The sequence below is a fragment of the Athalia rosae genome, chromosome 1 (genome assembly GCF_917208135.1).
Source record: "Athalia rosae chromosome 1, iyAthRosa1.1, whole genome shotgun sequence".
Lineage (NCBI taxonomy): Eukaryota > Metazoa > Arthropoda > Insecta > Hymenoptera > Athaliidae > Athalia > Athalia rosae.
Window position 1 is genome coordinate 3,463,989 of NC_064026.1, and position 27,543 is coordinate 3,491,531.

A 27,543-nucleotide genomic window follows, 5' to 3' on the forward strand; every position below is an offset into this window, starting at 1 on the left:
CTCCTTGTCCCAACGAGAGCGAGAGCCGAGCTAAATAGCCGAGCGAAGTGCAGCGAAACGGAGGAAAAGAGGGAGAGAGAGAGAGAGAGAGAGGAAAGTTCGACGCGGTTTACGATCACATCGAAGATGGACCCGGGCTGCCCGAGTTATTTAACGTTCGGAAAATCAGTTCGCGGACGACGATCTCATAAATTTGATGAACCTATTCGTTCCCTAGCCCCCGATAAACGCGTAGGTAGAGTAGGTAGCTCGCTGGTAGCGGTGCGTTATCGGATATATCTAATCGGTGTGCAACAGCGCGATAGATCACGAATGCTCACCGTGTAACTATTTCGTACGTAGTTATGCGGACGTGATATGAAATTGAAACGCGTGGTATACGAATTAATTCAAGCACGCCTTGTTTAACTCGAAATTTACAATTATTTCGCTAATGGATCAAACGCAGTTTACTTATTATACCCGTTCGGACCGTAGGTACACTTTTTTAAACGAACGACGTGCGCGATTGTACTCGCGATACACGATTTTATACGAACAAATGAACCTGTAGAATATTTTAAAGCGAGCGTACGTACATACCTACCTCTACTACTTCGTACAAGTTTTGTAAAAATTTACTACCCGCCGACCAGACAGACAGCTGCTGTTATATTCCGTTGCTTTTTGACGAAGCTTATGCATATATCTACACGAGAAATGAAACGAACCAGACGAGATGCGTGCGGTGCGTATAATTTCGGCTACGTGTTCATGTATATTATTTATTTTTTTTGTTCATTCATTTTTGAACACTCGGTTCCTTCAGTTTTGAATAGGTACGCGTACAAATATCATGTAACTTGTGCATTCCAGTTCCAGGTTTTGAAGAGAAGAAGCTACCGGGGGATCGGTAGAGCGATTTCACGACGCCCGGCGCAACTACGAACGTTGTGTATTACGTCTCATTTCCTATGCACAACTCCGAACATAGTGCATTTTCTATTTTTAGTAAAAGCGGAGAGAGAAAATAAGGGTGAAAAAAACAACAAAAAAAAAAAAAATTGTTTCGAGATGTGCACTAGCTGGAGATGGAGGAAAAAAGGAAACCAAAGTAAAAAAGGAGAAGTGAAAACGTAAGAGGAAAAGAGCCGTATAGACTCGAGCCGGAACACATCAAACGAATGAAAGTCGCTCACGATGAGAACAATATCGCGCGTACATTTATATGTATATTTATACGACGTACTTCCACTACGTCAGAAACATGCGAATTCACTTCGTCATCAGGCCGTTCATGATTTACAATTCCGTTCAGACGTATCGATCCTCGCGTTAAATTTCGAACCGACTAGCATCGCGCATCGAACGAGTTTGTTGGAAAGAAAAAAAAAAAAAAAAATCGTTGGATTACGTCGAAAAATAAATGGAAAATGAGAAGAAAAACCAAAAGAAAAAAAAAAAAAGAAAATGAAAAATCGTTCGCCGTCGAGGTTGGTTCGGAATTTGCGGAGATCTATTTTTAAATCTAGTACGCGGTATGGTATAATCCGTCGGTATAGGTGCAAAGTGGTGTTATATGGGTGTCGTTGTAACAAAGGTGACCCCATCGAAAGGGTTAGCGTGTCGAGTGAGAAGGCCGAGAGCAGTTTCGATGCAAAGTTCATTCGAGCTTGCGGAAAAACGTGCGAGACTTGCCTGGTGTAAAGTAGCTTTGACCAGAGGCGGTAAGGCGTGACAAAACATGCCCCTAGTATGTGACCACTCCACGTACACCTACGTACAGTGGTCCCTTCTATGCGGGAAAGACCAATACACCCCCCGACGACCCCACCCCCTCGATCGAGCTAAATAAAGCTCCGCGTTCAGCTGAAATCGGGATGCGAATGTGTGACTGATGAAAATAATTATCTCGTTTCGGAAGTCGAGGAGAACGCGAGAGTTTGTGGTCCTCGGTATAATAATTTTTACTCCTCGGGTGAGAATTTTCTCTCGAAATCGTAAAAGGCGAGAGGATTTTATGCGCACCTGCGGAGCAGATGCGTTTACTGAAAAACCGGGGTATTAATGATTGAGGATAGCGGGGACGCGTTCGCGTATCCCCCGATAAGGAGAACTCGGTAAACGCTGAGCCCCAAGGGAATACGCGTGAGTCTTAGAAGTGTAACCTCCGGATGTACCATCGTACCCTTATACCTTTCATTGGCCGCAAATTAATCAGCATGACAAATGACAGTCGACGACTAAGACGGCTAGCGTTCAGAAACTCGTTCTTCTGACGGGACGACGGGTTTTGTCTCCCATCCGAATGTCACCTTAATTACATTCCTCCCCACTGTTTGCGAATGTTTACTGCTCATTATATTCGCGGACAGAGTTATGCCCGTTTTCGGAAAGGACGACCGCGAGCGAGTTCCACGGCTATCCGTCTGTACGTCTTTTCGGCTAAAACCTGTCCCTTATACACCGATGTCACTTCAGACGTCTATTACGGTTTCAAAGATTTTTCAACTCATTTCCATTCCCCGACTAAAAGCGTGCCGTTAATGGGATGGAGCACTTCTCGTGGAAAACAATCTCGGGATAATTCGCTCCGGACTGCAAAATTCACTCGAGCGTCGTTATAATTTTTTAAGAAAGATTTTCGGCGACCGCGACCCGAAGAAAATTCATCGATTTCGCCGCCTCTTATTTGTTTTCCGTCTGGTTGATTTCGTTCCGCGAGTCGTCGGAGTAAAATAGAAGAAAGGGGAGTAAAAAGATAGGAGAAGAGAAAAGGTGGAAGTAAATGACGTGTCACCGAGGACATTGGCGCAGATTGGCCTTCTGGCTATACGCCGCCGAGCTTCTTTCTATCCTCATCCTCCTCGAGCGGCGTACCTATTTACTTATACGTGCGCGTATACCTATATAAGACCCTCGAGGTGACTCGGCGACTTTTTTCTTATACCAATTAAGTAGACGAATGATCCTGTGGACCAACGTTCCGCGCACCCCGTCTCAACAAATCTCGCTAAATTCCTATAGTCACGTCGTTCTTTTCCGCCTTCAGCACGATGACCATCTTAACTGTTCTGCTCAGCTCAACATTCCTACCAATAAACCGAGTCCTTTGTTTACTCGCCCTTTAAAGACATCTGACGAGAGTTACAACGATGGCCTCTGAAGTGAAGCAATTTTTCATTCCTTTTCTCTCTATCTCGTTTTTCTTTTTTTCATTATCTTTTTTCTACCTCATCGAATTCAACGGATTCTCCATCCCCCCGACGAGCTCAAACGAAACGATAATTCTGAGCTCGAAATTTGAAAAAAAAAAAAAACCGCTGAATTTTTCCGGGGTTCAATTAAGAACCGGTCGTTGGCTGTATTCGCACTTGTCTGGAAATCGTGACTTGTTCTCTTTTTTTCAGCGTACAAATAAAAGACCGGAGAAATCATCCCTCTGATTGTGTGGAGGCGGATGTAGCTTTAGAGACTTTCTTATATTTTACCAAGTATAAATCGGCGCGCACTTCCGATTAACGACCTCAACTTATTCACGTGTGGATTATAACGAACGGGGTGTTCCGTGCACGATCCTGCGGTTTCATCGATTTTATTCCACACGCTATACCAACGCAATTAAATGCAATGCTTTTCGTACCGTGGAATTGAGCAGAAGCCATTTTTTTTTTTTTTTTTGTTATTAAAAAAACGTTGTAAAAAATTGAAAAAGCTTCATTTCAGAACCCTGTGAAAGTCGGGCACATTCCACAGAACATGGTCGTTGCATGTCGTTGGTTGATCTGTCAGTCTGATCGATCGTCAGCCAGTCGGCGGCTTAATTTCTTACGCCGAAAAAACTTTGTTGTATCATACGCATACGTACGCCCACAAATCGCAGGCGTACGTGTGTTTATGAGGGGATAAAAGTTGACGTGACACAACTGTAACTTTTGGCGAGTCAAAAAGGTTCAGAAAAATTGACGAAGGCACAACAGCAGATGTATACTATTCGACCGCATTGGGAAAACTTTTATCCGTAGGATTATATGAGAGAAATAAAATGAATAAATAAATAAAAACAAAAAAAAAAAAAAATAGCCAGAAGTACATATATATACATATACACGTACAGATTTCGAGTGATGTGTAAATAAGAAATGGAAGATGAAAAATAAGAAGGGAAGAAGAATAGAAAAGATGTTACTTACTTTTTGTTCGACCGGAGTGAGGGGTGGAAAAAAGCTACGCGCTACTTTTTTGTTTTCAAAATGACGTCATTGCAAGCTCAGATAAGTTGGGCGATTCCCGTCACGTGAATTCTGAGGACGAATGAAATAAAAAGAAGCTATCGCTCGAGGGGGTAGGATTCGTCATTTTCCTAAAATGCTGACTCTGCGTTAAAGTTTTCAAGTGAAGCATGAAAAGGTATAGCAAATTATGTCATTGTTCGGTGCATTTATGTGTGGCGACCAGGATTGCATTTTAACGAGACAACTTTTAATGGCTGCCACTCAAAGTCACCAGGTGCAGTTAGGAGCTTGAACCCCTTTCCAGAATTCTACCTATTCAACCCTACGATCAAATCGATAACTCAATTACAACTAATTAAAAGCCTTTTCTTTCAATTCCATTCGTTTTGTGCAGCACCCCCGTTTGACTGCAGCTCACAGAATGGAGAACCCCCGATGTACACAAAGCAGGTACTCGGCATTCCGATATCTCGATTCTAAAGCCTATGGCGACGTTCTCTCCCCATTGTCCATTTTCGGTTCGATGCTTTCTGATATATTGTAGGTAGCTAGGTTCTCCGTTGATTCGAGACTCAACGTATTCCGCACGCCTTTCTGCTCCCACAAGTGTGTCAAATGTCTCTCTCATATTCAGTGTAACTGTATATTATTATAGCATCCAATAATTAGGTCGTTTTCAACCCTTACGTCAATTTTTTTTCCGGATCGTCGTACGCTCTTTATTTCGTGTTACAAAAAATCCCATTCTGATTTGATCGCGAGAGAAATGATCGTACAATTTCATTTTTTTTTTTTTTTTCATCTTTATAAGCTATTTGGCGAGAATATTGTTAACGGGAATTATAATTCATCGTCTAAACTCGGGGCAAGGGGGGTGAAGGGTAAGAAAGGGAAGAGAGGTATAAGTATAGGTGGGTTTAAGGGCAACTTTCGGGCACCCCGGAGCTTTTTCCGGAGGCGTTCAGCGCGTGCTTATATAGGGTGAAATTTAATAATTTCCTCCAATATATTCTGGGCAAAATGGCCCTACGCTAAAGTAGTAGGTATACGTGGGGTTAGAGTATAAGGGAAGTTTGAAAACACGATATGGGGTAGGTAGGCAGCGAGGGCAATAGATTTATGGTTCATTGGCCGTTCGCGTTTCGCGTTATGACGCGAAAATGTGTGCCGAGTAAATTCGCGTGTTTTAGCTCAGTTCCAAATTCCAGCTGTATTGTATTTTACTAATATCGGCATTTTCGACAGTTCCAAATTGACCAAAAGTCAAAATAGTTTGTTCCGAGGACGATCGCGGTTTACGCCAAAGTTTAGAGTTTACTCGCAATCAGCAGAGCAGAGGACTGGTACATTCATGATGAAGCACGTTTTTGCACCCGCCCAGCTTTTTAATCAACGAAATAGTTTAATTCGAATTTTGATAGGAGGCCACGGGCCGTTTTATCGTATTTTAGTTTATATTTACTAGGCGTTTTCAATCTCTACTCGACGTACTACCGACTCCACAGCAGGTAAAGTCTCTGAAGTTTTCGGAGGATCAAACTTTGTATAATCTATATACACACATAATCTCAAAGATTAAATTTATCGCTCAAGAATTCAAAATTTCAACTTTACAAACTTAAATCTTGACTCGTCACAACTCATCTCACGTAATTATTTCATCACCGGATTACTTCTTAAAGCCCACGACTGTCAAAATTCACCTACGAGAAATTTTTTTTCCCCCCCCTCAAAAATGGGGCAGAAACAAACTTTTCTGCGTCCGATGAATAATACAGGCAACTCGGAATGTAATCATCCGTTTTTCTCGTCGCAGAATAGATCAGTTGAAATAATAGCTCAGAAAGAGGGCTCGATAAAATCTGACCCGAACAATGGATGCGAGGGAATGAAAATTTCACGTGGTAGGTAATTAATGTCAGGTAAAATTTTTACCTCGGTGGTAAAATAACAATGAACGCATAGGTGAGCGAAGAAATAATTGAAATATAGTACATTTCCATACACTGATAGAACAACAAAAGCGATGCTGGAAGAGTCGCGATAGTGATCTATTTCTATTTTCTAACAATTCGTCCAAATTGATGATTCGAACTTCGAATGTATATCTACTTACAATGAGATTGAAACAAAAAAAAAAAAAACAATATTCAATGCTAAATGAGGGTCGTGACCTCATAACACTAAACAGAACACATGTGTCGTCGTCATATCGCCAACATTGTGCAGACCCTATCTCCTGAATAGAGCAGTAAAAGCTATGCGAATATCCGTTGATTGGCAATAATTTTTCTAGTAATTATGCATCTATGATACTGTGATATTGTTACCTGAAATTCGTCGGGGGATGATTATCACCTGTGAATCTTTATACCTACACTAATCACCGAAAAATTGAAAACTACGTGCGACGAACACACGATACGCACCACAGTCAGACTTAACGGAAGGCAGGCCAGAGACTGGCGCTACGCAATATTCTGGTAGCGTCGCTGATGTGGAATATATTTGTTTTGAAAGATTTCGGTCTAGTATCTACATGTTAGTGTAGAATCAGTCGATGATGGCGCAGCATATTCGATTTTCGAAATTGCGAATCAACAAAGTGGGATCGAATAGGGTCGTACCTTTAGCATGAAAAAAAACGAAGTGGGACTTCAAAATATCGACGCAGATAGATTTAACGAAAGAAGGTAAAATCGTATTTGTTTAAAGATTTTATTATCCACAAGCAAATTTCTTATTGTTTTAGAATTCCTCAATTAATTAATGGATATTAGAATACAAAAAAATCAGATTATTAAAATTAGGGGATGTTTGCTAGATAGTCCTTAACGTTGGACGGATCTAATCGCCTGAACCCATTTGCATCGCAAATACCAACTTCAATGTTATCAGCAGTCATCTGTCCCTCGAATCCCTCTTTCAGGGTAAGAATAGCTGTATGGACTGCATCGTCCAACTCTAGATCTTCACTGTATCTTTTTTCTAGGAATGTCTTACCATTAATGTAATTCTTTCCCATTGCAGTCGCTTTCCAGGCATAAAATGCACCCGAAGGATCGCATTGGAACAAATACGGCTTATCGTTGTCCCACCCGCAAATCAATAAAGATACGCCAAACGGGCGTACACCTCTGTAAAGGATTGAAAAAGGGAAGAGAATTGACGCACGTGTTTTCAACCATTGATTTCGATTTAGCAAGAGCAATTGATTCTCACCCTGACTGCGTGTACTCTTGCATCAGCATCGCTACTCGTTGAACAAGTTGAGCAGTTGGGATAGGTTCCTGATAGACAAGTAGATATTGCTGCGCTATTTTTCTAGCCTGTTTGACTAACAGGCGATAATCGGGTCCCATTCCACTATAAATCATTCCAATATGTTTGGTCACCATCTCTACTTTGTGGACACTATGCTCATCATAGAGTATTGATTTGTGCTTATTTTCTGTTGCCAAAACAACTCCGTTCGATGCCTTAATCCCGACAGAAGGTGCACCAGCTGATACAGCTGCCAATGCATATTCTATCTGCACTAGTTTGCCCGAGGGACTGAAAACCATTATAATTTATTGACGACATTAATTCCAAAAATTCAATGACCAAAAAAAAGGTGGAACAAATCCTGCATGTTTGACAGTTACAGTAGGTGACAATGACATGACAAAAAAGGTAAATATTTTTATTTAAAGAGAGGTGAAGGTGATTCCCAGTTGAAATATAAGTAGTGCTTAACTCTACTAATTGGAGGTAATAATGAAGAGAAGTCTGTAATTTAATGAGAATTCAGAAGTTGGCTACGCTCTGTACTTTTAGGTTAGGAGAAGATCATGCGATTTATTAAGCTATTAGAAAAGCAAGTTTGATATTTTTACAGGGAACTGCTAGATTGGTGTATTTGCAGAGTGGATCATATGCGAAAGGTGATAAATTCAGAGTTTTTTACCTGAAAGTAGTGAGCGAAAAACTGTACCGCTCCGAAGCCATGATTACCTTGCAACAATACACTTAACTGAAGTCGACTGGGTTGGTTTGCGAGTTGGCGTGAGTCGAACGCACTCTCGAATATTTGCCTTCTGAATACCGCTTCATGTTTCACGTTGTGGGACGCTAAAAGTCAACGCCGGTTCAACGATCAGTGAAATTATATATTATTTTGGATCTGGTGAGTTTAGTCCAAATATTCCGGAATGTTTATCTAAATGTACTTAATTTCTGCCCAGTACCATACTGACAAGAACTTAATAATAGTACAGACTGAGATTTTCTTGAAGGAGTGAATTTACTATGCTTGGTTAGGTCTGCTAGCCTGTATCGATTTTTTTTTACAACACAAGACTACCGTTTACAAACATCATCAACTCAAACTTCAAAACAGCTTTTGATGTTGAAGGTGTAACATGGTTCGAGGTGGACGCGGCGGTATGATCAGAGGTGGACGAGGTGGAATGGGTCGTGGAATGGGATTTCCCAGGAAACAATTTTTGCCCAGACATCCATTTGACTACACTTTATGCGAGGCTGCATTTCCTCGTGTTAAGCCAGCAGCGGATGAGGCTGACTTCACCACTGCCCTTCTCAAGAAAAATTCTGACATGTGCCCAACGGCAAAGGAGCAAAATTCTATTCTCAATCTAGTCACTAAACTACAGGGTGTTTTAGATAATTTAATTGTCGCACCTGGTACATTTGAGGCCTGTGTAAGTAAAACTGTTGTTGAATATAGGTGTTTTTATAACTAATCTTATCAAAACCGAATGATTCCTCTCAATGGCAGCAACTTGAAGAGGTCAGACAAGTGGGCAGTTTCAAAAAAGGGACGATGATCAAAGGACACAACATAGCAGATATAGTCGTCATTCTTAAAACACTTCCCACAAAAACTGCTGTTGAAGCCCTGGGAACAAAAGTAAACACTGATTTAAAAGCAGGGAATCCCAAAGAAGTATTTAGGCTGGTTCAAACTGAACGCGGATTCGATATCGCTACTAATGAAGCCACAGTTCGTGTACTAATTACCACTCTACATCAGAATTTACGTAAATTAGAATCCGAGCAACATCTCGACGTCAAAATCTGCCAAGGTAAATAATTGAGCTGTCTAAGAATAGCTAATGCTCTTCCATTCTGATCAATCTAGTGTCACAATTGATGAATTTAATATCTAATTTTCACATCTCAATGTTATCCAGGTCACTTAGCAGCCATCAGACACTCTCGATGGTTTGAAGAAAATGCTCACCACTCAAGCATCAAGGTTTTGATTAGACTCCTCAGAGATTTACGAACCAGATTCGAGGGCCTTGAACCACTCTCTCCATGGATGTTGGATCTATTAGCCCACAACGCTATCATGAATAATCCCAGTAGACAAGCATTGCCAATTAATCAAGCCTACAAAAGAGTACTCCAACTCCTAGCTTCCGGACTATTTTTGCCGGGTTCTGCGGGTGAGTGTGCTTACATTTGTTTCAAAATGCTCCAAACTTTGATCATTTATCCGATTAACGTATCTTCATTGCTAACGCAGGCATTTCCGATCCTTGCGAGGGAGGCAACATTCGTGTACACACTGCTATGACCTTAGAGCAACAAGATCAAGTTTGCCTAACGGCTCAGACTTTGTTGCGAGTACTTGCTCATGGTGGTTATCGCCCCCTGTTAGAAGGTGGTAATAAACTAGCCGTGGAAATGAGTGTTTGGAGCGGTGGAGTAGTCGCCAGTCCCTTAGACAAGGCCTACGAGCCTCCAACGGAGCAGGAACAGCAGGAGGAAATGGAAGAAGGAAATGAAGAAATGGTAACTCAAGATGCCTAAGCGGTTTTCAAACTAAAAAACTTGCATTCGGTGATCTTTTACTTCATGAAAAAATTATGTAGGAGTGACAAGAAAATGGAGAACGCTGTCAATTTTTTCATGTATATTCTCTGATGTTTCTTCACCACATAAAAAGTATTTATTACAATTAATTATGATGGTAAAAAATTCAGTTCTTTCAAAAACCGATCGTCGTTGCGTGATTCTTCAGTTATTACGCAAGTGGGTAATTCGTTTGGTCAAACGATTTTTTTTTTTTTTTTTTTTTGACAAACATTTAATATTTAATGCGACTAAGATTGTTATTATATTCGATACATTCATGAATATCTAGATTAACATTCTGTTATTATTAATTATATTATGCAATCGACTATTATATTGATGTGTATATGCGTGTCTCGTGAATTTGAACTAGAATCATACTCGCCGACGACAAATAATGAATAATTTATATCCAAGTGACATTGATTTTCTACAAAATGTGAATGTATTTGATAACGAAATCTATGAATAAATTTAATCTGACAAAAGCTGTAACAAATCTTAAACCTGAACACTATATGCGTAATTGTTCGATAAAAATTGACCGTGTGTTGCTATCTACAGATGTTCGACAACAAAACTTTCCAAAATCTGCATTATTCTGGGTCTCGTATAAATTTCTAACAATTCCCAACGATGCCAGGTGGATTCAGGTCCCGTAAATCCTGGAAGCAGTCAGATCTACCGACTTCTACCCTTTCAGGTTGTAAATAAATGCTTGCAAGGAAGACGGCTTAAGATTTGGATATCGATGTGCTGAACACGTGGCATCGATAAATCGCTGAGTTTCGCCATTACTTGCAAGGATTATGTTCCGATGTCATACTAACGTGGGCGCAATTCACTTGTTTGTTTCCCGGAGGCACTAGGACCCGGAATAATTTTCCTTGAGGCATGCAGACGCATACTTTATAATGGTTACTTTTACTCTGGGTTCTGAGATCCGGCGGAACAACGGGAATACGTTTTAGATCGATAGAAACTCCCTCTTTTCCACTCAAGATAATGCTCCCGTTATCGCTCTTTAGAAAAACATCCTCGACGCCGGACCACACAATTTCTTTCGCCTCCATTCGCACCCCCTCAGATCCGTGAACGGTTACTTTTCTGTCGGATCTGAACGTGAGGCTTTCGTTAACCGGGGATGTTACTCTATGAGTCTCCGCTATCGCGATGTTAATTTTTTCAACCCCTGAAGGCAGCTCGAAGTTGGGGAAATTAGTTGAAAAATAAGTCGACCCTGTTTGCGGGTCTTTTATTTGAAAGGTTTCCACCTTTGATATGGTTGTCCCGTTGTGCAGGACCTGCACGTTTGAACGAACAGGATCACGGTTTGTTACGGTATCCAAGACCCTCAGGTTTATCTGCACACCGCCGTTGTCCCCCGAAATCTCCATCGGTTCGTCACCGTACCCTTGACAAATACCGCTGCGTAGACCGAGCTGTAAAAAAATATTAAAAGATTCGGTTGTTTTCGATACGCCTTTTTTTTTGCATTCCTCCAGAAAATTTGAGGCTCATGCTTACCCCGTCCAAATCGGTTTTACCGAAAAATTTGATCAGATTTTCTTCAGGGATCACTTCCATGCTCTCCATGCCCTGGCCCTGATTCACACGGAGAACGGCTATGATTGTGATACTCAGGAACAAGTTGCAGAGCCCCATCAATCCCAGCAAAAATATCAGCGTCCATAAACAGTACCTTTTTCTTTCCGATCGAACTTCCACGCTGCTGGAATGCAGCGAATTATTTCCATCTTTCAAGATACCCTTCGGCTTTCCCTGCATGCTGTGGAAGCGTAAAAAAATGAGCAATCGATTTGATGTTTGTTTTATTTTCACGGTTTGAAGAGCAATTTTAGAGCTTCTGAATTATGATAATATACGTAAATTGAAATTCATAATTGCACACCTGACGACATTATTGTTCTGGTTAAAATTGTGTTTTATGAGGGGCTTATCACTGTTCGAGAGATTGTCATCGAGTTTGGACATCGCGTGCATGGATATTGAAATTGCGATCAATGCGATGCCAAGATAGAAGAAAAAATTCGGGATTATAGTTATAGCCGACTTTTCCCCTTCTCATAGACGAGAAAACGCTATTATATATTAGGGGTTGACTAATAATAGACGAACATTATTTTAGAGTGAAATTTTCGAAGCACAGCCCATCGAGTTCGTAGCAGGGTTTATACAAAGCTGAAAATAAAGCGAATCTCAGCGCGTGCGCTAGTTGGCCTGTACGTGCTTTCAAAGATCGATGCCTGATCACGGCGTCGCGACGCCCAAAGAAGCGGAGAGCGTTTGCGCGCTCCATTTTTTTAAAATTTCGAAACAGCCGACTGCTTTAACGCTTCGTATGAATCGAAGCGGTAATCTTTTTTGAATTATTCGTCGCCTAGAAGGTCCGCGCTGCCGGAAATCGACGATATCAAGAGAACTAGTCCGAGTTAAAATACTCTGGATAATTTTGCTCCACTTTTGAGGATAAAAGTGCCCCTGCATACTGATCTTTTTTAGGAATTGGCCAACGACCAAATTTCATAATAACATACCCGCGGTGCGAGTGCATTTCGATTTTATGCATAGCTTTTAGTAATTCAATTCCAAACTCTCACGTGAGACGCGTGCTTCTCTTCGCGAAGCTCAAAAGAAACGAGATAATGAGATATGAGTAACTAACACCGAGGAATAAGAAAAACGAAAATGACGCAAAAACCGCCCGTCACTCATCGTATACGAGTCAGTAGTTGATGATGGACTCTCGTGCAGATGAGAAAACGAGGCGCAAAACGTATAATACGAGTATCTCGTGTCGGTGTATCTGTTATTCTATCATACGACTGTCACTCGGTAAGAGTGAGTCGGTGAGTTTGTAGAACAGAACACAGCTTGTCAGTTTAGTTCGCAGAGGAACTTTGCTGGGTGCGAACGTACGGTGTTCAATATTGACCGTGGTCTGAGATCAACGTGTTTGCCTAACAATAGTCGGCTTTATGGGGGATTTTTCTCGCCTTTTACCAGTTATTTAAATTTTCATTTTCTTATTTTGTACTTGGATTTGTTTTCTCGTACCACAAGACGCTCCGCCGAGATACGCAACGATCGCTGACACCAGGGGCACGCAAATATGCGCGCTTATCAGGTGAGCCGCATTTATCAGGTACGTACAATTGTTAAATTTTTTTGCGTTTCAAACCGCTCTTGGCATTTGGAATAAACTTTATTTGATCGAAACGAGAAACGACTGCGCCAATAGAACAAATTTCCTTTCACAACACGAACACGACTCTTTGACGTTGATGAATATAGTAAAATAATACTGCATTTATAAAGATAACGTTGAGTTACGGGTGAAATATTATCTCGTTTTTAATTGAGGTTTCTGGGCTCCACCGTTCACGAGTTCTTTACAATTTTATGTCTGCAATTTTTCTCATTGTTTTCGGTAAAACGCATATCTATAATCCGGTTTAATCCGAGGCGCTTCTTTAATCTCTTATAGGTGAGAAGGATTATCGAATAGAAATCACGTCGATCCGCTAATCGGTATCGGAGGAATATTATAGTCCCCTCATCGCGTTGCCATCGAAATGAGTCTGTTTTGATTACAGTGGACAATAATTTAGCCGGGAAAACGTCAATCATATTCTTTCATGCCAACAAATTTTGTCCGTCGGTGTGTCGGTACCTAATATACTCTCAAGGCTTCGAAGTTGACCATCAGCTCTACGCGATCCATCTACCGATCTTTCCTTTCAGATTTCAATCGTTACAGCGTACAGACTTCGTCGGGTACAAGAATATTGGTTGATTATGAGAACATTAGATTATGCTTAGATACTACGGGGAGATCGTTTTTTTCAGAATCAGAAATAATAGATTTCCTATACGCCTCATTTGAAAGCGTCGAACTCCCCTCCCCTCCTTTAATTTCATTCGGTCTTCTATCCCGCTGCTTATCTCATCAGCAATCGAATAATAAAAAATTTATATACAATCCATTTTAATAACGGCGAACGATTTAGCCGATGCGTAATTATTACACCATGAAAATGACACTCTAAAGAAAATTATTCGACATTTGCCGACTCGCATAAAATTCGCGAATCCGACTTTTTAATTTCTGATAAAATAGGATGCAAAGTTTATTCAAGTATTCCTGTGCAGAATATTTCGGATTACGTAATTTTTCGAACGGGTTTTGCAATTTCTTTCCTCTTCTGAAGTATAATTATGATTCGAACCTAAGGCTCTAGAATGACGAGAATGAAATTTAAGATTGTTACACCGGATTAGTGTTACCGCTGATACTGTTATAAAATAATAAACGGCCTTGAATTTACTCGTGGATAAAGAAAAATAATTCAGGAAAAATTGATCCTTAAATTTTTGTCGAGTTCAAATGTTGAACAGGTTGTGTATCGAGCCACTAAAACGGATTATTACTCATCGATTGATTAGGCTTCATCGATCTCAATCTATGCTAATTGGTTCAATTGAAAGAGAAATTAGAGAGGAGAAGAAAACGGTATTAAAAAAAAGAAGAGAAACAAAAAAAAACAACATTGGGATATCTTTGAAGGGATTCATTATGGGCAGAGGTAAATTATGAATGATTGAAACACTTGAACGAGATGGAGACCGTGATTATAGATCACTTGGGTATGTTCAAGTCTTTGCATTATACAGCGAAGACAGAATGAGCCGGAACTTCGGTTAATTACGCACATTTATCACTGTGGGAGAGTCAAATTGCCGATTATCGGTGGACCGGTTACGTTTCGTCGAGTTTCGTCACGTTTCGATGGCTGTAGTTATACCCGACTACCAGGTTGTCATTTTAGTTTTCTCATCAATCGCGCAAATGCCGCTTTCAGAATAATCTGTACACACGCCCCACGTCGAATGATAAAATCCCACGCTCTATATCGGCATAATTTTCCATTGAAAACTATCGAGGAAACAAACAAGCGATGTTTGTAATTAATTCTCCAGGTGTTATGGGCGATTTCGATAGTCTCGTCCACCTGGGCAGTTGGACCGATCACGACCACCACCCAGCAGCCACCTCCGATTCCGGAAATCCTGACTACGGGGCTACCGGAAGTAAATCAAAGACGGTCGGAGATTCAGGGGTCGTCCCATCAGATAGATCGACTATGGGAAGAAATCGGCGGCGTTAAAACGATGATGGCTACCATAGCTGGTGAGAAAATAATAATAAATCAGTTACGATATAGCGCGGTGCTTCCCACGCTTTTGAGTATGAAGAAGGAAGGAGCCTCGAAAACCATCTGCGAAACTAGGCTCGGGAGAAAAAACAGCCGAAATTTTTTTTCACCTCTTTTTCTCTCAACGCGGCGCACTCCGTTGAAGAGTTTAACACGAAAGTCAGACGGTCGAAGACCTCAGGACAATTGAAATTATTTGTTCTTGTCTGCTGTGTCTGCAGCCGGTGAGACAGACAAGAAAGTTAAAGACTGCGGTATGTCGAGATTTTTGAGTAATCGCCAAACGTACGAGATGAGATTGTTTTTCATAGCGAGGAGAGGCAAAAAATTGATTTCGTATCCTCCGGTGAACGATAGGAACACGTGCGGACCACACGGGCAATCTCGGTAGGCTCATCAATTCGACGTACCAAGGTCACTTGCTTAAATAGCCGAACAAACAAATCGAATTCATTTATTGTTCGACAGCTGCGTACACCAAACTTTCCCACAATCGTTTTGTGTACGAAATTGAAAGCACCGACATTTCTATCGCGTTCGTTGATCGAACGACGAACTAATTCCCAAACGAGACCATAAGTATAATTGTACTCGATATTAGACCGCTGTTAGAAAACTAAAGTTATGCGTTAGGTCAGCTGGACAAATTCAACAATCTCTACCTGGGAAAACTTGAGCACAGAATGCTCACTACGTCGACTCTTCTCGCTAGCATCGACAGCAATATTCACGGACTCCAAGAAAGAAGTCACGCGTGGGATACTTTTCAATTACACGTAGCCGCTTGGAACGAACAGATAAAAAGTCTAGACAACAAGATGGACCATTTATCGAGGGGTCAAGAAAAAATGGTGGTGCTCGATACCAAGGTATCCCAATTGATGAACTTGGAATACAAACTTGAGAGAATTACTTCGCGGCTCGAGGAAACTTCTCAAAGAATTCAACAGCTCGAGTCACCCAGGGATCCTTTGATGGGAGAATTCGCCACCAGGTAAGAATGGATGGAACGAGAATGGATGCGCGACGGATTGTTTCTACATCGCAATTTTCAGGGGCGTACTGTCGACGTTGAAAATCGTCGAAAGGAAGGTCGACCGCGTTCAGACGGGTATACATTCCATAGGCACGAATTTGAAGTCGAGGAAAAAGAAGAACGAAACTGAGGAAGCTTCTGGAAAGCTGGTAATCCGATGCAACACACCACCCGCGGTGGAAGAAGCCCTCCAGGACGTCCAGGCCAAGGTCGATCTCGTTTACGACAAACTCGTATCGGAACCGGAGAGCAACGAGTTGCACGACCAGCCCGATACCTCTGACCTTCCTCGTACCGAGGCGAAGCTTCTCAACAAGTGAGTTCAAATGTCGCGTATATCAGTCACGATGATGTTTACGCGTTGTGCACATGGATGGGGTGACCTTAACATTTTAAGTTTTGAATGTGAATGCTCAGTGGTGGCTAGAGCCATGCTAGACCCGAGGGCGTTTGTTTGTTTTTTTGGTTTCGTCATATTCTAGGCTGTGGAAAAGATTGTTAGCACCTCAACGAAAGATGACGAAATCATTGGAGACCATTGAGAGCCTGGTACGCGGTATGAATAACACCAATTCGTGTCACAACGGCGATTCCGACGACGATCTGGACCACGATATTCAGGAGCTTTTGAGTTGCTGTCGCGCCAGCAGCCACAGGGTCAATTCATTCGCGGAGAATGCGGAGACCATCATGAAACGCGTCGAAGGTTTGTCCTACAGAAATGAAAAATTTGAATCCTTAGAAAAGCCAAAAACAGACGCGAAAATTTCAACTTAAATATTTGGTTTCCGATACTCTAAAATGTCCTAATCATTAAGCCTGATAACCGCGTTGGAGTTACTCTTCGTTTTGATCTTTGATCATCAGGAGTTGTCAACCAGGTTCACGGAGAGACTTCCAGCGGTCAAAACGCGCTGGAGCGTCGTTTTTCCGAGCAAAAAATTCACTTGGAACATCTACTTGCGAAAATCGGTTGCGTCCACCCCCAGGCGAACGGTGGATCGCGACCAACGAACACATTTCCGGTCGTTGACTACGACGGTTCCGGTGACACAACGGACGACGCGGGAAGCGGCGACGATGAGGACGCCCCAGAAGGTAAGCTCTGATAAAAAAAATAAATAAATAAAATAAAGACAGGTAATCCGATTTTTGCAGGCAGTGCGGACGGCGAAGTCACGGTGATACCCTTGGGGGGTGGAATCTTAGGGCGTTCGAAGGACGAAGACGGTAGCGTTTCGAGCTCGACTGTTTCAACGACTACATTTGCCGCGGTTTACCCGATACCAAAAAATCATGCATTCGATAATCTCCCGAACGTCACGACTTTGCGGCCACCATCAACGACCGATGTCGTGACGCTTTTGACACCGAGATCCGTGGAAGAGATAGTCGAGGTCGACGAACGGAACTGCGAGAGTCTCGAGAAGTCCGGAAGACCCTCGGGGGTCTTCAAGCTCGGGCATACCAGGGACATTAACGCAGCTGGTCGCGACTTCTACACGAGAAATTGTGACCTACAAACTTCAGGGGGAGGGTGGACGATCGTTCAACAAAGAGGTGGTGTGTGGGGTGGAGTTGAAAATTTCACCAAGTCCTGGGAGGAATACAGCCAAGGATTTGGAAACCTTAATAAAGAATTTTGGTTCGGGAACGAATACATTCACAGGTGAGCGTCTCTATTCTTGGTTTGAATTCGGGACTAAAAAATTTTCAAAAATCGTTCCGAATCGTAAATTTCAAGATTGACTTACGAGACCGACGTCGTCCTGAGAGTGGAGCTCGAAGATTGGAACGGAGTGACGGCCTGGGCCGAATACTCGACCTTCAGGGTTGACGCCGAGGGGGATGATTACAGGATATGGATCAGCGGATACGAGGGAAACGCGACGGACGCCTTTGGAGCCCATGATGGGACTCCGTTCTCCACGGTTGATAGGGACAACGATGGCGCTCCGCCGTGCTGCCCTTGCGCACCAGCGTACGGAGGAGGCTGGTGGTTCTACAGGTACGAGTCGTTATTTTTTTACCCAAAATTTCCGATTCTATTCCTACTCAGAATCCATAATCGACGAGAATTCAATGACTGCTCGCAGTTGCTTCGAGGCGAATTTGAACGGTGACTACATCCAAGAAAATGGACCGCACGAACCCTTCCGAGGAGTAATTTGGGAACACTGGCGCGGTGACTATAGTCTGAAGACCAGTAGAATGCTGGTAAGACCGCGAACCCTTGGTGATATTCTCGTAGATCCACCAGATCAGGTTTATCCGGACCCATGACTCCCGATGGCTTCTGGCCTCGCGACGGGCACCGGTAACGTATTGGCCCATTTCAATATTCTGATCGCTACGGGTCTCGTTTTCGGATGGTTTTCCTGATTCATGAAATCGGCGACTCGAGGGGGATTCGATAAAACCTTTATGCACTCTCCGTCCTCCTACGTAATCTGTCATTTTTCGAGGCTCTTAACTATCCGATGCAATTTTTTTTGGAGATCAACGACACCGTGACAGAGAAAATGAAGAATTTAATCGTCGTTATTTCGGTAAGTTTTTTTTTTATCACGAAATTAAAATCAGAGTAAGGACGTAAGTAGTCGAAGTTTAGATTGTAAGTTCATGATAACGCGTAAATGTATAAAATATAATTCACAACAACCGTACCTGATGCCAGCTGCATTTAAGTCCGTTTGCACCAATTGGCGGTTAAATTTTTGGAGACAATTTTTTACAGTTAGATTTATAAATAAATTTAAATTCTTTCACATTTACCAAAATATTACTTTTAGTTATTATTCTGTATGGAATTGAAGCGTAACAATAAACGACTATCATTTTGATATGTGTAGACATTGCGTAGTAATAAAATAGTCTTTTTCAAGATCACGGCCATCCACAATTTTCCGCAAGGTGCAGACGCCTCGACTACCATCCACAAAATTACAGGTATCACCTGAAATATTTCCGAATTCTCCGTATCAATTTATCAAAGAGTGAATGTTTCGCTATCGAAAGTGCGTCACGAGATCAGAAAAAAAACTGACAATTTGCTAAGCCTTTCAAAGCAAACATGTTTTCGTCTTCTAGGTCTATTATTCATCGCGACTCTCTGATTTATGGTGAAATTAGTAAAGCTCATCGAGCGACGCGACGAGAAATAAAAAAAAGTCGCAGGATAATCATTTTTCGTTAGAGAAATACCGCTGTGGGCTGCGACAAACGAATACAGAATCGCTGCCCGAATCTGAGAATCCCTGCCATCTCCACCCTGTTATATGTATACCTATGAAGGTTCGTTGGTGATTAAAAGCAATCACCAGTAACGCTGAACCGGAATGAAAAAAAGTTGTTCTGCCTTCAGTATGCGGTAAAAAATACCTCGCCAGAGTTATAAACCTTCGTCAAGGAAACCAACAGCATAAATCAAAGCTACGTCGGATAATTATGTTACGCGAAAAAATGTGCTGTGAAACTTTCGATGAAGATTTACGATTGTCAATGTTCATGAAAATTAGTCATTACGAGTAGTGAGCCTTGCAGTGAACTATCATTCAATATCGAGCCAAACTGAATTTATTATCAAAAAATACAATTTCAGTTGAACACGGATTACTTCAATTTATGGTCTTATTTTTTTTTTAATTTATTTTTGTCGAATTTCATTAGATTCTTATCGAACAAATGATTTCTCCAGGCTTACGATCCTTGCGGCCAGACGACTGACTCTATCCAGGGAATGTAATAGTAGACACGGGTGTGCAGTCCTGGAATTCCTCCGTGACATAGCTTACCCAAACTCACAATACCGATCACGTCGTACATGCAGTGTTCTTTTTTGCTGTAGACCACCAAAGGTGAGCCTCCGTCGCCCTGAAACATTTTTTCCGTGTCAAATACGTTTTACAAATTGATGCGATCGATGGAGGCTTCGGTCCCGATGTTACCTGGCAAGTATCCGCTACAGAGTCACCCGCACAAATTTGCCACTCGTCGACTACTCCATCAGGTAAGTCCCTGCTAGTCGAACCGGTCGACCAACTCGCGTTACAACTCTGATAATCCACGATGGGCATCGTGATCTTCTTGAGTTCGGAAGAACGTTCGGTGTCTAAAAAGAAAGAACATCACGATTTTGTGCAAAACATGATCATATTTGCATCGATAGTCCGATACTCAGCACAATCGAACGAATCGGTTGACTAGATTATTTCAGGATATCGTTTACCTCCCCAATCTCTTGTACCCCATCCCGTCGCAATGGCTTTTACGTTGTCCGAGCCCGAATTCGGTCCGCTGGGTAGGCAAGCCGGTCTGATCCCAGCGTTGAAGGGAACTCGAGACTCGAGGCGTAAGAGCGCGATGTCGTGATATTTGACCGGTAGTTTGTACCGCGGATACTTGATCCTCTCAATCACTCGACGGTCCTCCGGCGAGGCGTCGTCGGAAGTGCTTTCCAAATTCAAATCACCGACACGCACCCATGAAGCGGACCCGCTGAAATTTCGAAATTTGAAATCGGTGGGTCGATTCAGTTGGCAAACGAAGACGAAAGAATACGTACGCATGCGGGGAATGAACACAGTGAGCGGCGGTGAGGACCCAAATCTCTGAGACGAGGGTGCCGCCGCACAACCAGTCGATTCCACCACCTTCCTTATCGAAACCGACCGCAGCCATGTGCGGAAATTCATGACGCCTGGCTACCGAAGAACTTACGATCAAGGGTTCGGACGTTATACCGCAATGGGAGACGTTCGCTAACTTTTGATCGGAAGTCAATGTCGGTAAAGTGACCAAACTGTGAACAGATCGCGCGTACTCTGCACATTCTGAAAGAAAAAAAAAATCACAGTTTTTACTCGTAAACTGCACATATAGGTACATTTTCACAAGGCAAAAAAGACAGCACTCACTTTGCCTAGCGATTGCACCCCTTCCATCGCCATTTTCTGCTTCGGTCGCAGTTCCTGCTTTTGTAACACCTGCAATGTTCAAAAATTCACTCGGAATAATTCAACATATACTTCGCCGCTCGACTGGTTTTTCTGTTTGGCGAAACTGATGTTAAGTATGCTCGATTTGGTCCAAACAATTAACCGGTAATTCGGCAAGCCTTCGTACAAAGGTGTTTTCGAATCCACGTCTCAACATTTTATTAAATCTCTGAGGTGAACTTACCTCCGTATGCGGATTTGGCGAGTGTCGCGAAGAGAAGGAGATAAATGTATGAGAGAATCATCCTTGAGACTCAACGGCGCGCGTACTGTGATCAGAAATTGCGAACAATCGCTGCAATATAAATCCAGATCCCCACCCGAACCACGCCAAACGCAGATGACTCTTTTATTTATGGTAAAATATGCAAGCAACATACAAGCATCTAGCGTGTATATAATATCAAGATGTGTGTAGAGTTTGACCTCCGTCGATTCCAGTTATTTGATAGCCGCACTTTTTCCTCAATCAACTCAACGGCCGTTCATATCGACGCCGGTACGAGAGGACGTGTTGTTTCAAATAATCGTGGAAAAACATGGCAACGAAAATTTTGCGGGTATAACGTCCGGAAATCAATAGAAAATTCGCCGATATACAACGTGGTAAATTCATTTGAACGGACCTTGAGATTCGTGGGTATGGAAGAATGGAGGAAAAAGGCAAGTAAGTGACAACTTGGCGTTAATTAAATCATATAAAATTTATTGTTTGAATACAACACAGTGATACTGCGACACTTGAATACTAATTTATCAAAACGTCGTGACGAATTGAATTATAGTCAGGAATATTTGAATGTATTGAGTCTCGAGTTATGAAATCCATTAAAATTCTTTAACTATTCAACTATTTACAATATCATACGGCAGTTATAATTGTCAGGTTTTTCATATGCCTGCCAAGAATCACAATGCGATAATAATAGGGTGCTTAAATTCTTAAAGACTATGGTAATGTTATGCTTAAAATTAAATGTTCCATAAATACATCTACTTTACCTACACTCGTTCTACATCATTAAGAATAATCGATTGAGGTTCAACAACGTGAACGAAAATTAGAAGATTTCCGATGTCAAAAGATCAGAACGCGATATTGTCATCTTAGAACGAATATTGCCTCCGGTCAATTCAATCCGGCCCTCTCCCCCCCCCCAATCAATCAATCATGCTTATTACATTATCAACAAACTAGCGAACACTCCGCTCAATTTCCGCTACAGAATTGATTTAAATTTATTATTCATCTTACTATTTCGGCACGAGACTCAACCGTGTATTTATACACAGATTACACTCCGATCGAGCAAACGATTTCATGTCATGTACAACTAATTTATCCGCTCGGCCAAACTACGGACTCTATCCAGGATACGTAGTGGTAAACCTTGGTGTAAACTCCGGGGATAGTGCTTCCACATAATCTTCCGAGACTGGTAACTCCGATAACATCGTACATGCAATAATACTCCTTGTTACTGTATATCACCAAAGGTCCGCCGCTGTCGCCCTGAAAAATGCAAAGAAATAATTTCATTCGTTCGCTTCAAAATTTATTCCGCGATTCTTTCATCGATAGCAACGGCGATGATTCGTTCAATCTACCTGACAAGTATCCTTTCCGAGTTCTCCCGCGCACAACTGCGTTTGTCCAACTATTCCGTTCGGAAGTTTGTTATCCACTGTACCGGAAGTGTAACTCCTGTTGCAGCTCTCCTGACTCACGAGAGGAAGCGTGACCTTCAAGAGGTCCATCGAACCTTCGTCGTCGGCTGTAAACGAGATGAAAATTGAAGGTCGTCACGAATTCAACGAAGCCTGTTCTGATTTTCTGAGTTTTCATCAGGCGGATTTGCTCACCCCAGTCAACGCGACCCCATCCGGTCGCTATGGCGCTTCGGGTACCGGTTACCGGTGCGGTGTGCAGGCAAGCCGGTCTTATCCACGCGTTAAAAGTCACGCGAGACTCGAGTCGGAGAAGGGCAATGTCGTGATATTGGGACGGAAGTCTGTATTGGGGATGTCTGATCCTTTCGATGATCCGCCGGTCCACCGGCATCGCTCTGTCGTCCGTTCTTTCCAAGTTCAAATCTCCGACACGCACCCACGACGCGTCACCCCTAAAATTTGAAAACGAACGACAAGTGTGAACGTGAGTATTGAGAATTTCTTTTTTTTTACAAATTATGTACCGTGGACGATATACTCCAGGGTATTTGAACAGAGAAATAAAAAATAAAAAATAATGAAGCTATCGTTGTTATAATAAAAAATATATATAGGACTATTCTGGAAGCATCAATTTTACTATCGAATGATATGTCCGCTGATATTGTTTTATTACGATAATTTCAAAATGACATGCTTTGGAACGACTTTTCCAGTGAAAAATAAGTTAAACACTCCTCATTGTTTCATTTGAACAAATAGTGAGGCACGTTATTGTACCTAATATAGTAATTTTAGAGTCATTTCCTCCTAGAAATGTCGGTTCGGAGTATATAATTTTGAACTTATCGTAGTAAAACACTATCAGTGGACATTATTTGATAGTAAAATTTATCCTTCAGAAAAATAAACTGCATATTTTTTAACAAAGGTGATAAGTCTGACCACGATATCTAGAAAATGGTAGAATTTAGAGTTAATTGAAGGTTGAGTAGTTGTAACTCTATTTGTTTTACGATACTTTGACAAACGACTTGTTTTGTAGAGCGTTTGATTTTCTATGCGACAATACGTTGATCGATTTGACAAACGAAAAAGTGCGAAAAAGGAGATCTAAATATTTGTATGAAAAAATGAAATTTATGCATGAAGTCTTTTTTTTCATCTAACTAGCATCGCACACGCGAGCTTCGCGCGCGACGCTTTTGATATCATTCGTCATTTAAATTTGTGTCCCGTAATTTTTTTCAATGTCGGATCATAATATTTTACACACATGTTAAGAATTTTTTTTTGGTTGATCTATGAATTTTTCTCATCGAGATATCTCAATTTTTCTGCTCCGAAAATCGAGAAATTGGTGATATCTCGAGCATTTTTATGGATAGATCAATTTAACTTGTGAATTCAGATTCCTGGGCTGAAAATAAATAAGAAGAGCATATAAATCCCAATTTAAAAAACTTCGATTTTTGAGCAAAAAATAAATAATTTTTTTGATTGGATTTATCATGCTTTTCTTACGTATTTTGACCCCAGGAATCCGAATCTGGAAGAAAAATTGATCTATCTCTAAAATTGACTGAGTTATAGGCAATTTTCAGCTTTTTGGGGTCGAAAATAAAAAATTGATTTTTTAGTCTATCTTATTGTAATTTGAGCTCAGGAATCCGAATCCGAAAGAAAAATTCATCTATCTTCGAAAATGACCGAGTTATCCCCATTTTTTTGCGATTTTTGGCATAAATTTGTGGATATCTCGGAGGGAAAAAATCGTAGCTTAATTTTGACAACGGATTCGTGTTTCTGAGGTCAAAATACATAAGAAAAGTGCTATGCGATCAATTTTTAAAAATAAAAATTTTAGGTCAAAATTTGAAAAAATCGTAAGGGGTACCCCTTGGAAAAATCTCAAATTTTGGCCAAAAATTTTTATTTTTTAAAATTGATCGTATGGCACTTTTCTTATGTATTTTGACCTCAGGAACACGAATCCGTTGACCAAATTGAGCTACGAATTTTTCCCATCGAGATATCTCCATTTTTATGCTCCAAAAAGCGAAAAATCGGCGATAACTCGATTAATTTGATAGATAGATCAATTTAACTTGTGAATTTGGATTCCTGGGATCAAAATACATGAGAATAGCATATAAAATAAAAAAAAAAATTTTCAACCAAAATCGACAAAATTCCAAGGGAGATATCCTCGATTTTTCACTTATTTTATCGATAAATTGGCAATAACTCGATCAATCTTATAGATAGATCCATTTGGCTTTCTCCGAGATCAGAATATTCGAGAATAACATGAAAAACACTGAAAAGAATGTCGAATTCCCGCCCCGGTTTTGAGAAAAATCCAAGTCAATAATAGCTCGGCGCTTTTTTTTTTGGCTTGGCAATTTTCGATTCAATTGAAAAACCATAAATGGTATCGATATTGAACTCACCACATCGTCGAGTACGTGCAATGAGCTGCGGTGAGTACGAATTTTTCCGAGATAAGCGTACCTCCGCAGTACCATCCTATACCCGCCGTATCCAAATTGTAACCGACAGCAGCCATGTGCGGAAATTCCGTTCGTTCGGCTTTCTTACCACCCGTAACAAGTTTCTGGATCTTAAATCCACACTGCGAAACGTTGACCTTCTCTCGGTGTATCGTTAACACCGGCGGATACACCAGCGCGTAAACGTACGTGGCGTATTCGGCACATTCTGAAGAAAATCGTGATCGGTTTTATTTCAGGGAAAATTCTTTGACGAAACTCCGATAATCCGGCGAAACGGTGAAAATCCACTTACTCTGTCTGGCGATCGCACCTCTCCCATCGCCAGTCGGAGTTTCCGTGATGGTAGGACGTCGCGTTGACGTAGTCGTCGGTCTACTCGTCGGACAGCATACGATCGGCTCGAATCCGGCATATCCGCATAATTTATCCGGCGCATTTCCGGCCATCAATTCCTGAAGCACCGGTTGACAGTTGTTCAAGAGCGCGCAGATTCCGGTGCTTCCGTCCGTAAGACTGCAGGATTCACCTGTAAGAATTTTCACAATTCGTTGGTCGCAATTAGCAGATAAAATTTGTCCATAAGATTTTTTGTTCATTATTTTCGTTCCCTCGGATTCGGGCGCTGTTTATTCACGTTTTGTTGTTCACTTTGCGGAATCGAAGCGATCAAAATTCGGGAAAAGTACCAGAGAGAGAAAGAGGGAGAACGATATATCCAAGAATCGGGTGACACGCGATCGCCGGTCGGCTGTGTACGATCAACTTGGTACACACCTACTTATTTTTCGCTTGTTGTCCGATCGCTGCAAACAAACCTTATCGTAAATCTCGATTACCATGAGGGAATCCCGGAATACACAGATGCGATATGACAAACAGGTTCTACGTTATAAATTCGTCACGTGACCAATACTAATTGATATTTTCGAAAAAAAAAAAAAAAAAATCATCGTCATTTGGCCCATGGCTTGTTCTTTGAATTCAATTTTTTGTTTTTCACCACAAAAGTAGGACTCCAAAATGGCGTTTCTTCAAGTTCTGGAAGAAACTCGAAAATGAAAAACAGGTGTCTGCACAGCTCGAAAATACACTTTCACAAATCACGAGTATCTTTTCAACGAGTTCTCAATCTCGATTGACTTAATTCGAATGAAAAATCGTCACTTTTAATGCACCCAATTATTTTATTGTCTCGTGCCAATAGATCCTGCGGTACCGATCCTGAGGGATTCCGGAGTCACACGACGGTACCACTGTCCGATCTCCAACGCCGATCTCCACGATAATACGGATCGTGGATCACAAATAGGGTAATTATAATGTAATTGTGGTGCCAATTACCGCACACGTACGAGTACAACTTACCTTCGTAAGCCGAATCGGCTAAAGTCGCAAAGTAGAGAATGAAAAGAACCGGGAGAATCATCTTGGACACCACTTCTGAGTCCGCGACGACGAACAGTGATGTGGAAACGTAAAGCACTCCGCTATTACAACTCCAAATCCCCACCACACGTTATATACTCGAAAGACTTCTACCTCCTTATAATTCTCATCGTACGCAATTTAACACAGGTATATAATCACGTTGGTATATCATACATTGTACAAGACAAGTTGGACACGCTCGCTTCGTCAGCTATCATCGTAAGGTCGTCGGTGACGTCACAAGTTTGTATCACTACCGTTTCCGATCGAAACACATCAGATGCAATGAGAAGATTTTCACTCATTTGTTTAGACTTTTTTTCACAAGATGCATGTCGATCATTTCGAAAGATAGAAGGATCGTTTCACTGTGCGCAGATTCGTTGAGATCCGAATAAAAAAATTGCTAATTTTGCGGAGGGATTTCTGGACAAAAAGTTGTACCGTTCGGATACACAGTCGTCCGCGTTTTGGTTCGTTTTTTCTTTTTTTTTTTTTTTTTTGTTTTTATCCTTACTTCTAGTAAAACGTATAATTGATAGAAATAAAAACAAACCGGTTTATTCGTAGTAATTGGCG

General features: G+C 41.5%; 7 protein-coding genes across 10 annotated transcripts in view; 2 read left to right on the forward strand and 5 right to left on the reverse strand.

Moving 5' to 3' along the window:
• The window catches only part of LOC105690823 (RNA-binding protein Musashi homolog 2-like), a 184,590-nt gene extending 177,813 nt beyond the window's left edge, over window positions 1-6,777 (reverse strand). Inside the window, exon 1 of the mRNA XM_012408940.3 lies at window positions 6,545-6,777. The gene's annotated coding sequence lies outside the window, so the exon portion shown is untranslated. The remainder of the gene's footprint in view (window positions 1-6,544) is intronic.
• Window positions 6,778-6,918: 141 nt separating this feature from the next.
• LOC105690780 (proteasome subunit alpha type-2) lies at window positions 6,919-8,310 on the reverse strand. The gene is made up of 3 exons (XM_012408861.3): window positions 8,164-8,310; window positions 7,437-7,769; window positions 6,919-7,351 (listed from the first exon to the last, which is right to left on the reverse strand). The coding sequence occupies exons 1-3, from the start codon at window positions 8,202-8,204 to the stop codon at window positions 7,021-7,023; spliced, it is 705 nt and encodes a 234-aa protein (XP_012264284.1). The 5' UTR covers window positions 8,205-8,310; the 3' UTR covers window positions 6,919-7,020.
• LOC105690765 (interleukin enhancer-binding factor 2) lies at window positions 8,244-10,303 on the forward strand. Of its 2 annotated transcripts, none has more exons than XM_012408843.3 (5): window positions 8,244-8,382; window positions 8,611-8,917; window positions 8,995-9,301; window positions 9,410-9,667; window positions 9,748-10,303. In XM_012408843.3, the coding sequence occupies exons 2-5, from the start codon at window positions 8,618-8,620 to the stop codon at window positions 10,032-10,034; spliced, it is 1,152 nt and encodes a 383-aa protein (XP_012264266.1). In that variant the 5' UTR covers window positions 8,244-8,382; window positions 8,611-8,617; the 3' UTR covers window positions 10,035-10,303. The 2 variants fall into 2 exon arrangements, with proteins under 2 accessions (XP_012264266.1, XP_012264265.1); XM_012408842.3 differs by having other exon boundaries at window positions 8,288-8,382; window positions 8,596-8,917.
• LOC105690767 lies at window positions 10,123-12,287 on the reverse strand. The gene is made up of 3 exons (XM_012408845.3): window positions 11,992-12,287; window positions 11,607-11,868; window positions 10,123-11,521 (listed from the first exon to the last, which is right to left on the reverse strand). The coding sequence occupies exons 1-3, from the start codon at window positions 12,081-12,083 to the stop codon at window positions 10,874-10,876; spliced, it is 1,002 nt and encodes a 333-aa protein (XP_012264268.1). The 5' UTR covers window positions 12,084-12,287; the 3' UTR covers window positions 10,123-10,873.
• Window positions 12,288-12,890: 603 nt separating this feature from the next.
• LOC105690770 lies at window positions 12,891-19,203 on the forward strand. Of its 3 annotated transcripts, none has more exons than XM_048660349.1 (9): window positions 12,891-13,227; window positions 15,081-15,291; window positions 15,950-16,310; window positions 16,372-16,668; window positions 16,835-17,058; window positions 17,220-17,450; window positions 17,493-18,021; window positions 18,097-18,360; window positions 18,449-19,203. In XM_048660349.1, the coding sequence occupies exons 1-9, from the start codon at window positions 13,213-13,215 to the stop codon at window positions 18,633-18,635; spliced, it is 2,319 nt and encodes a 772-aa protein (XP_048516306.1). In that variant the 5' UTR covers window positions 12,891-13,212; the 3' UTR covers window positions 18,636-19,203. The 3 variants fall into 3 exon arrangements, with proteins under 3 accessions (XP_048516306.1, XP_048516305.1, XP_012264272.2); XM_048660348.1 differs by having other exon boundaries at window positions 12,892-13,245; XM_012408849.3 differs by having other exon boundaries at window positions 12,913-13,245; window positions 17,511-18,021.
• A 707-nt stretch (window positions 19,204-19,910) lies between these two features.
• LOC105690776 (serine protease snake-like) lies at window positions 19,911-21,688 on the reverse strand. Its single transcript, XM_012408856.3, has 6 exons — window positions 21,534-21,688; window positions 21,269-21,337; window positions 20,917-21,184; window positions 20,581-20,849; window positions 20,300-20,463; window positions 19,911-20,225 (listed from the first exon to the last, which is right to left on the reverse strand). The coding sequence occupies exons 1-6, from the start codon at window positions 21,592-21,594 to the stop codon at window positions 20,052-20,054; spliced, it is 1,005 nt and encodes a 334-aa protein (XP_012264279.2). The 5' UTR covers window positions 21,595-21,688; the 3' UTR covers window positions 19,911-20,051.
• A 346-nt stretch (window positions 21,689-22,034) lies between these two features.
• LOC105690764 (venom protease-like) lies at window positions 22,035-27,057 on the reverse strand. The gene is made up of 6 exons (XM_012408841.3): window positions 26,902-27,057; window positions 25,829-26,062; window positions 25,474-25,741; window positions 23,213-23,472; window positions 22,958-23,124; window positions 22,035-22,862 (listed from the first exon to the last, which is right to left on the reverse strand). The coding sequence occupies exons 1-6, from the start codon at window positions 26,960-26,962 to the stop codon at window positions 22,689-22,691; spliced, it is 1,164 nt and encodes a 387-aa protein (XP_012264264.1). The 5' UTR covers window positions 26,963-27,057; the 3' UTR covers window positions 22,035-22,688.
• Window positions 27,058-27,543: the final 486 nt, after the last annotated feature.

Bases quoted from the DNA above. Each gene is read 5' to 3' on its own strand.
- LOC105690764 (XM_012408841.3), bottom strand. From the start codon at position 26,962: ATGATTCTCCCGGTTCTTTTCATTCTCTACTTTGCGACTTTAGCCGAT. The intron at 25,742-25,828 runs GTAAGTGGATTT...GATTTTCTTCAG, and splicing joins AGGTGCGATCGCCAGACAGA to AATGTGCCGAATACGCCACG. The intron at 22,863-22,957 runs GTAGATTGAACG...TGCATTTTTCAG, and splicing joins TCGGAAAGGATACTTGTCAG to GGCGACAGCGGCGGACCTTT.
- LOC105690765 (XM_012408843.3), top strand. From the start codon at position 8,618: ATGGTTCGAGGTGGACGCGGCGGTATGATCAGAGGTGGACGAGGTGGA. The intron at 8,918-8,994 runs GTAAGTAAAACT...TCTCAATGGCAG, and splicing joins CTGGTACATTTGAGGCCTGT to CAACTTGAAGAGGTCAGACA. The intron at 9,302-9,409 runs GTAAATAATTGA...AATGTTATCCAG, and splicing joins CGACGTCAAAATCTGCCAAG to GTCACTTAGCAGCCATCAGA.
- LOC105690767 (XM_012408845.3), bottom strand. From the start codon at position 12,083: ATGCACGCGATGTCCAAACTCGATGACAATCTCTCGAACAGTGATAAG. The intron at 11,869-11,991 runs GTGTGCAATTAT...ACGCTTCCACAG, and splicing joins CAGAACAATAATGTCGTCAG to CATGCAGGGAAAGCCGAAGG. The intron at 11,522-11,606 runs GTAAGCATGAGC...ATTTTTTTACAG, and splicing joins GTAAAACCGATTTGGACGGG to CTCGGTCTACGCAGCGGTAT.
- LOC105690776 (XM_012408856.3), bottom strand. From the start codon at position 21,594: ATGATTCTCTCATACATTTATCTCCTTCTCTTCGCGACACTCGCCAAA. The intron at 20,464-20,580 runs GTAAACGATATC...CTTTCTTTTTAG, and splicing joins GGGTACAAGAGATTGGGGAG to ACACCGAACGTTCTTCCGAA. The intron at 20,226-20,299 runs GTAACATCGGGA...AAAATGTTTCAG, and splicing joins CTGTAGCGGATACTTGCCAG to GGCGACGGAGGCTCACCTTT.
- LOC105690770 (XM_048660348.1), top strand. From the start codon at position 13,213: ATGCGCGCTTATCAGGTGAGCCGCATTTATCAG. The intron at 15,292-15,949 runs GTGAGAAAATAA...GTTATGCGTTAG, and splicing joins GATGATGGCTACCATAGCTG to GTCAGCTGGACAAATTCAAC. The intron at 17,451-17,492 runs GTAAGCTCTGAT...AAATAAAGACAG, and splicing joins CGATGAGGACGCCCCAGAAG to GTAATCCGATTTTTGCAGGC.
- LOC105690780 (XM_012408861.3), bottom strand. From the start codon at position 8,204: ATGGCTTCGGAGCGGTACAGTTTTTCGCTCACTACTTTCAG. The intron at 7,770-8,163 runs GTAAAAAACTCT...AATGGTTTTCAG, and splicing joins TTTTCGCTCACTACTTTCAG to TCCCTCGGGCAAACTAGTGC. The intron at 7,352-7,436 runs GTGAGAATCAAT...AATCCTTTACAG, and splicing joins CAAGAGTACACGCAGTCAGG to AGGTGTACGCCCGTTTGGCG.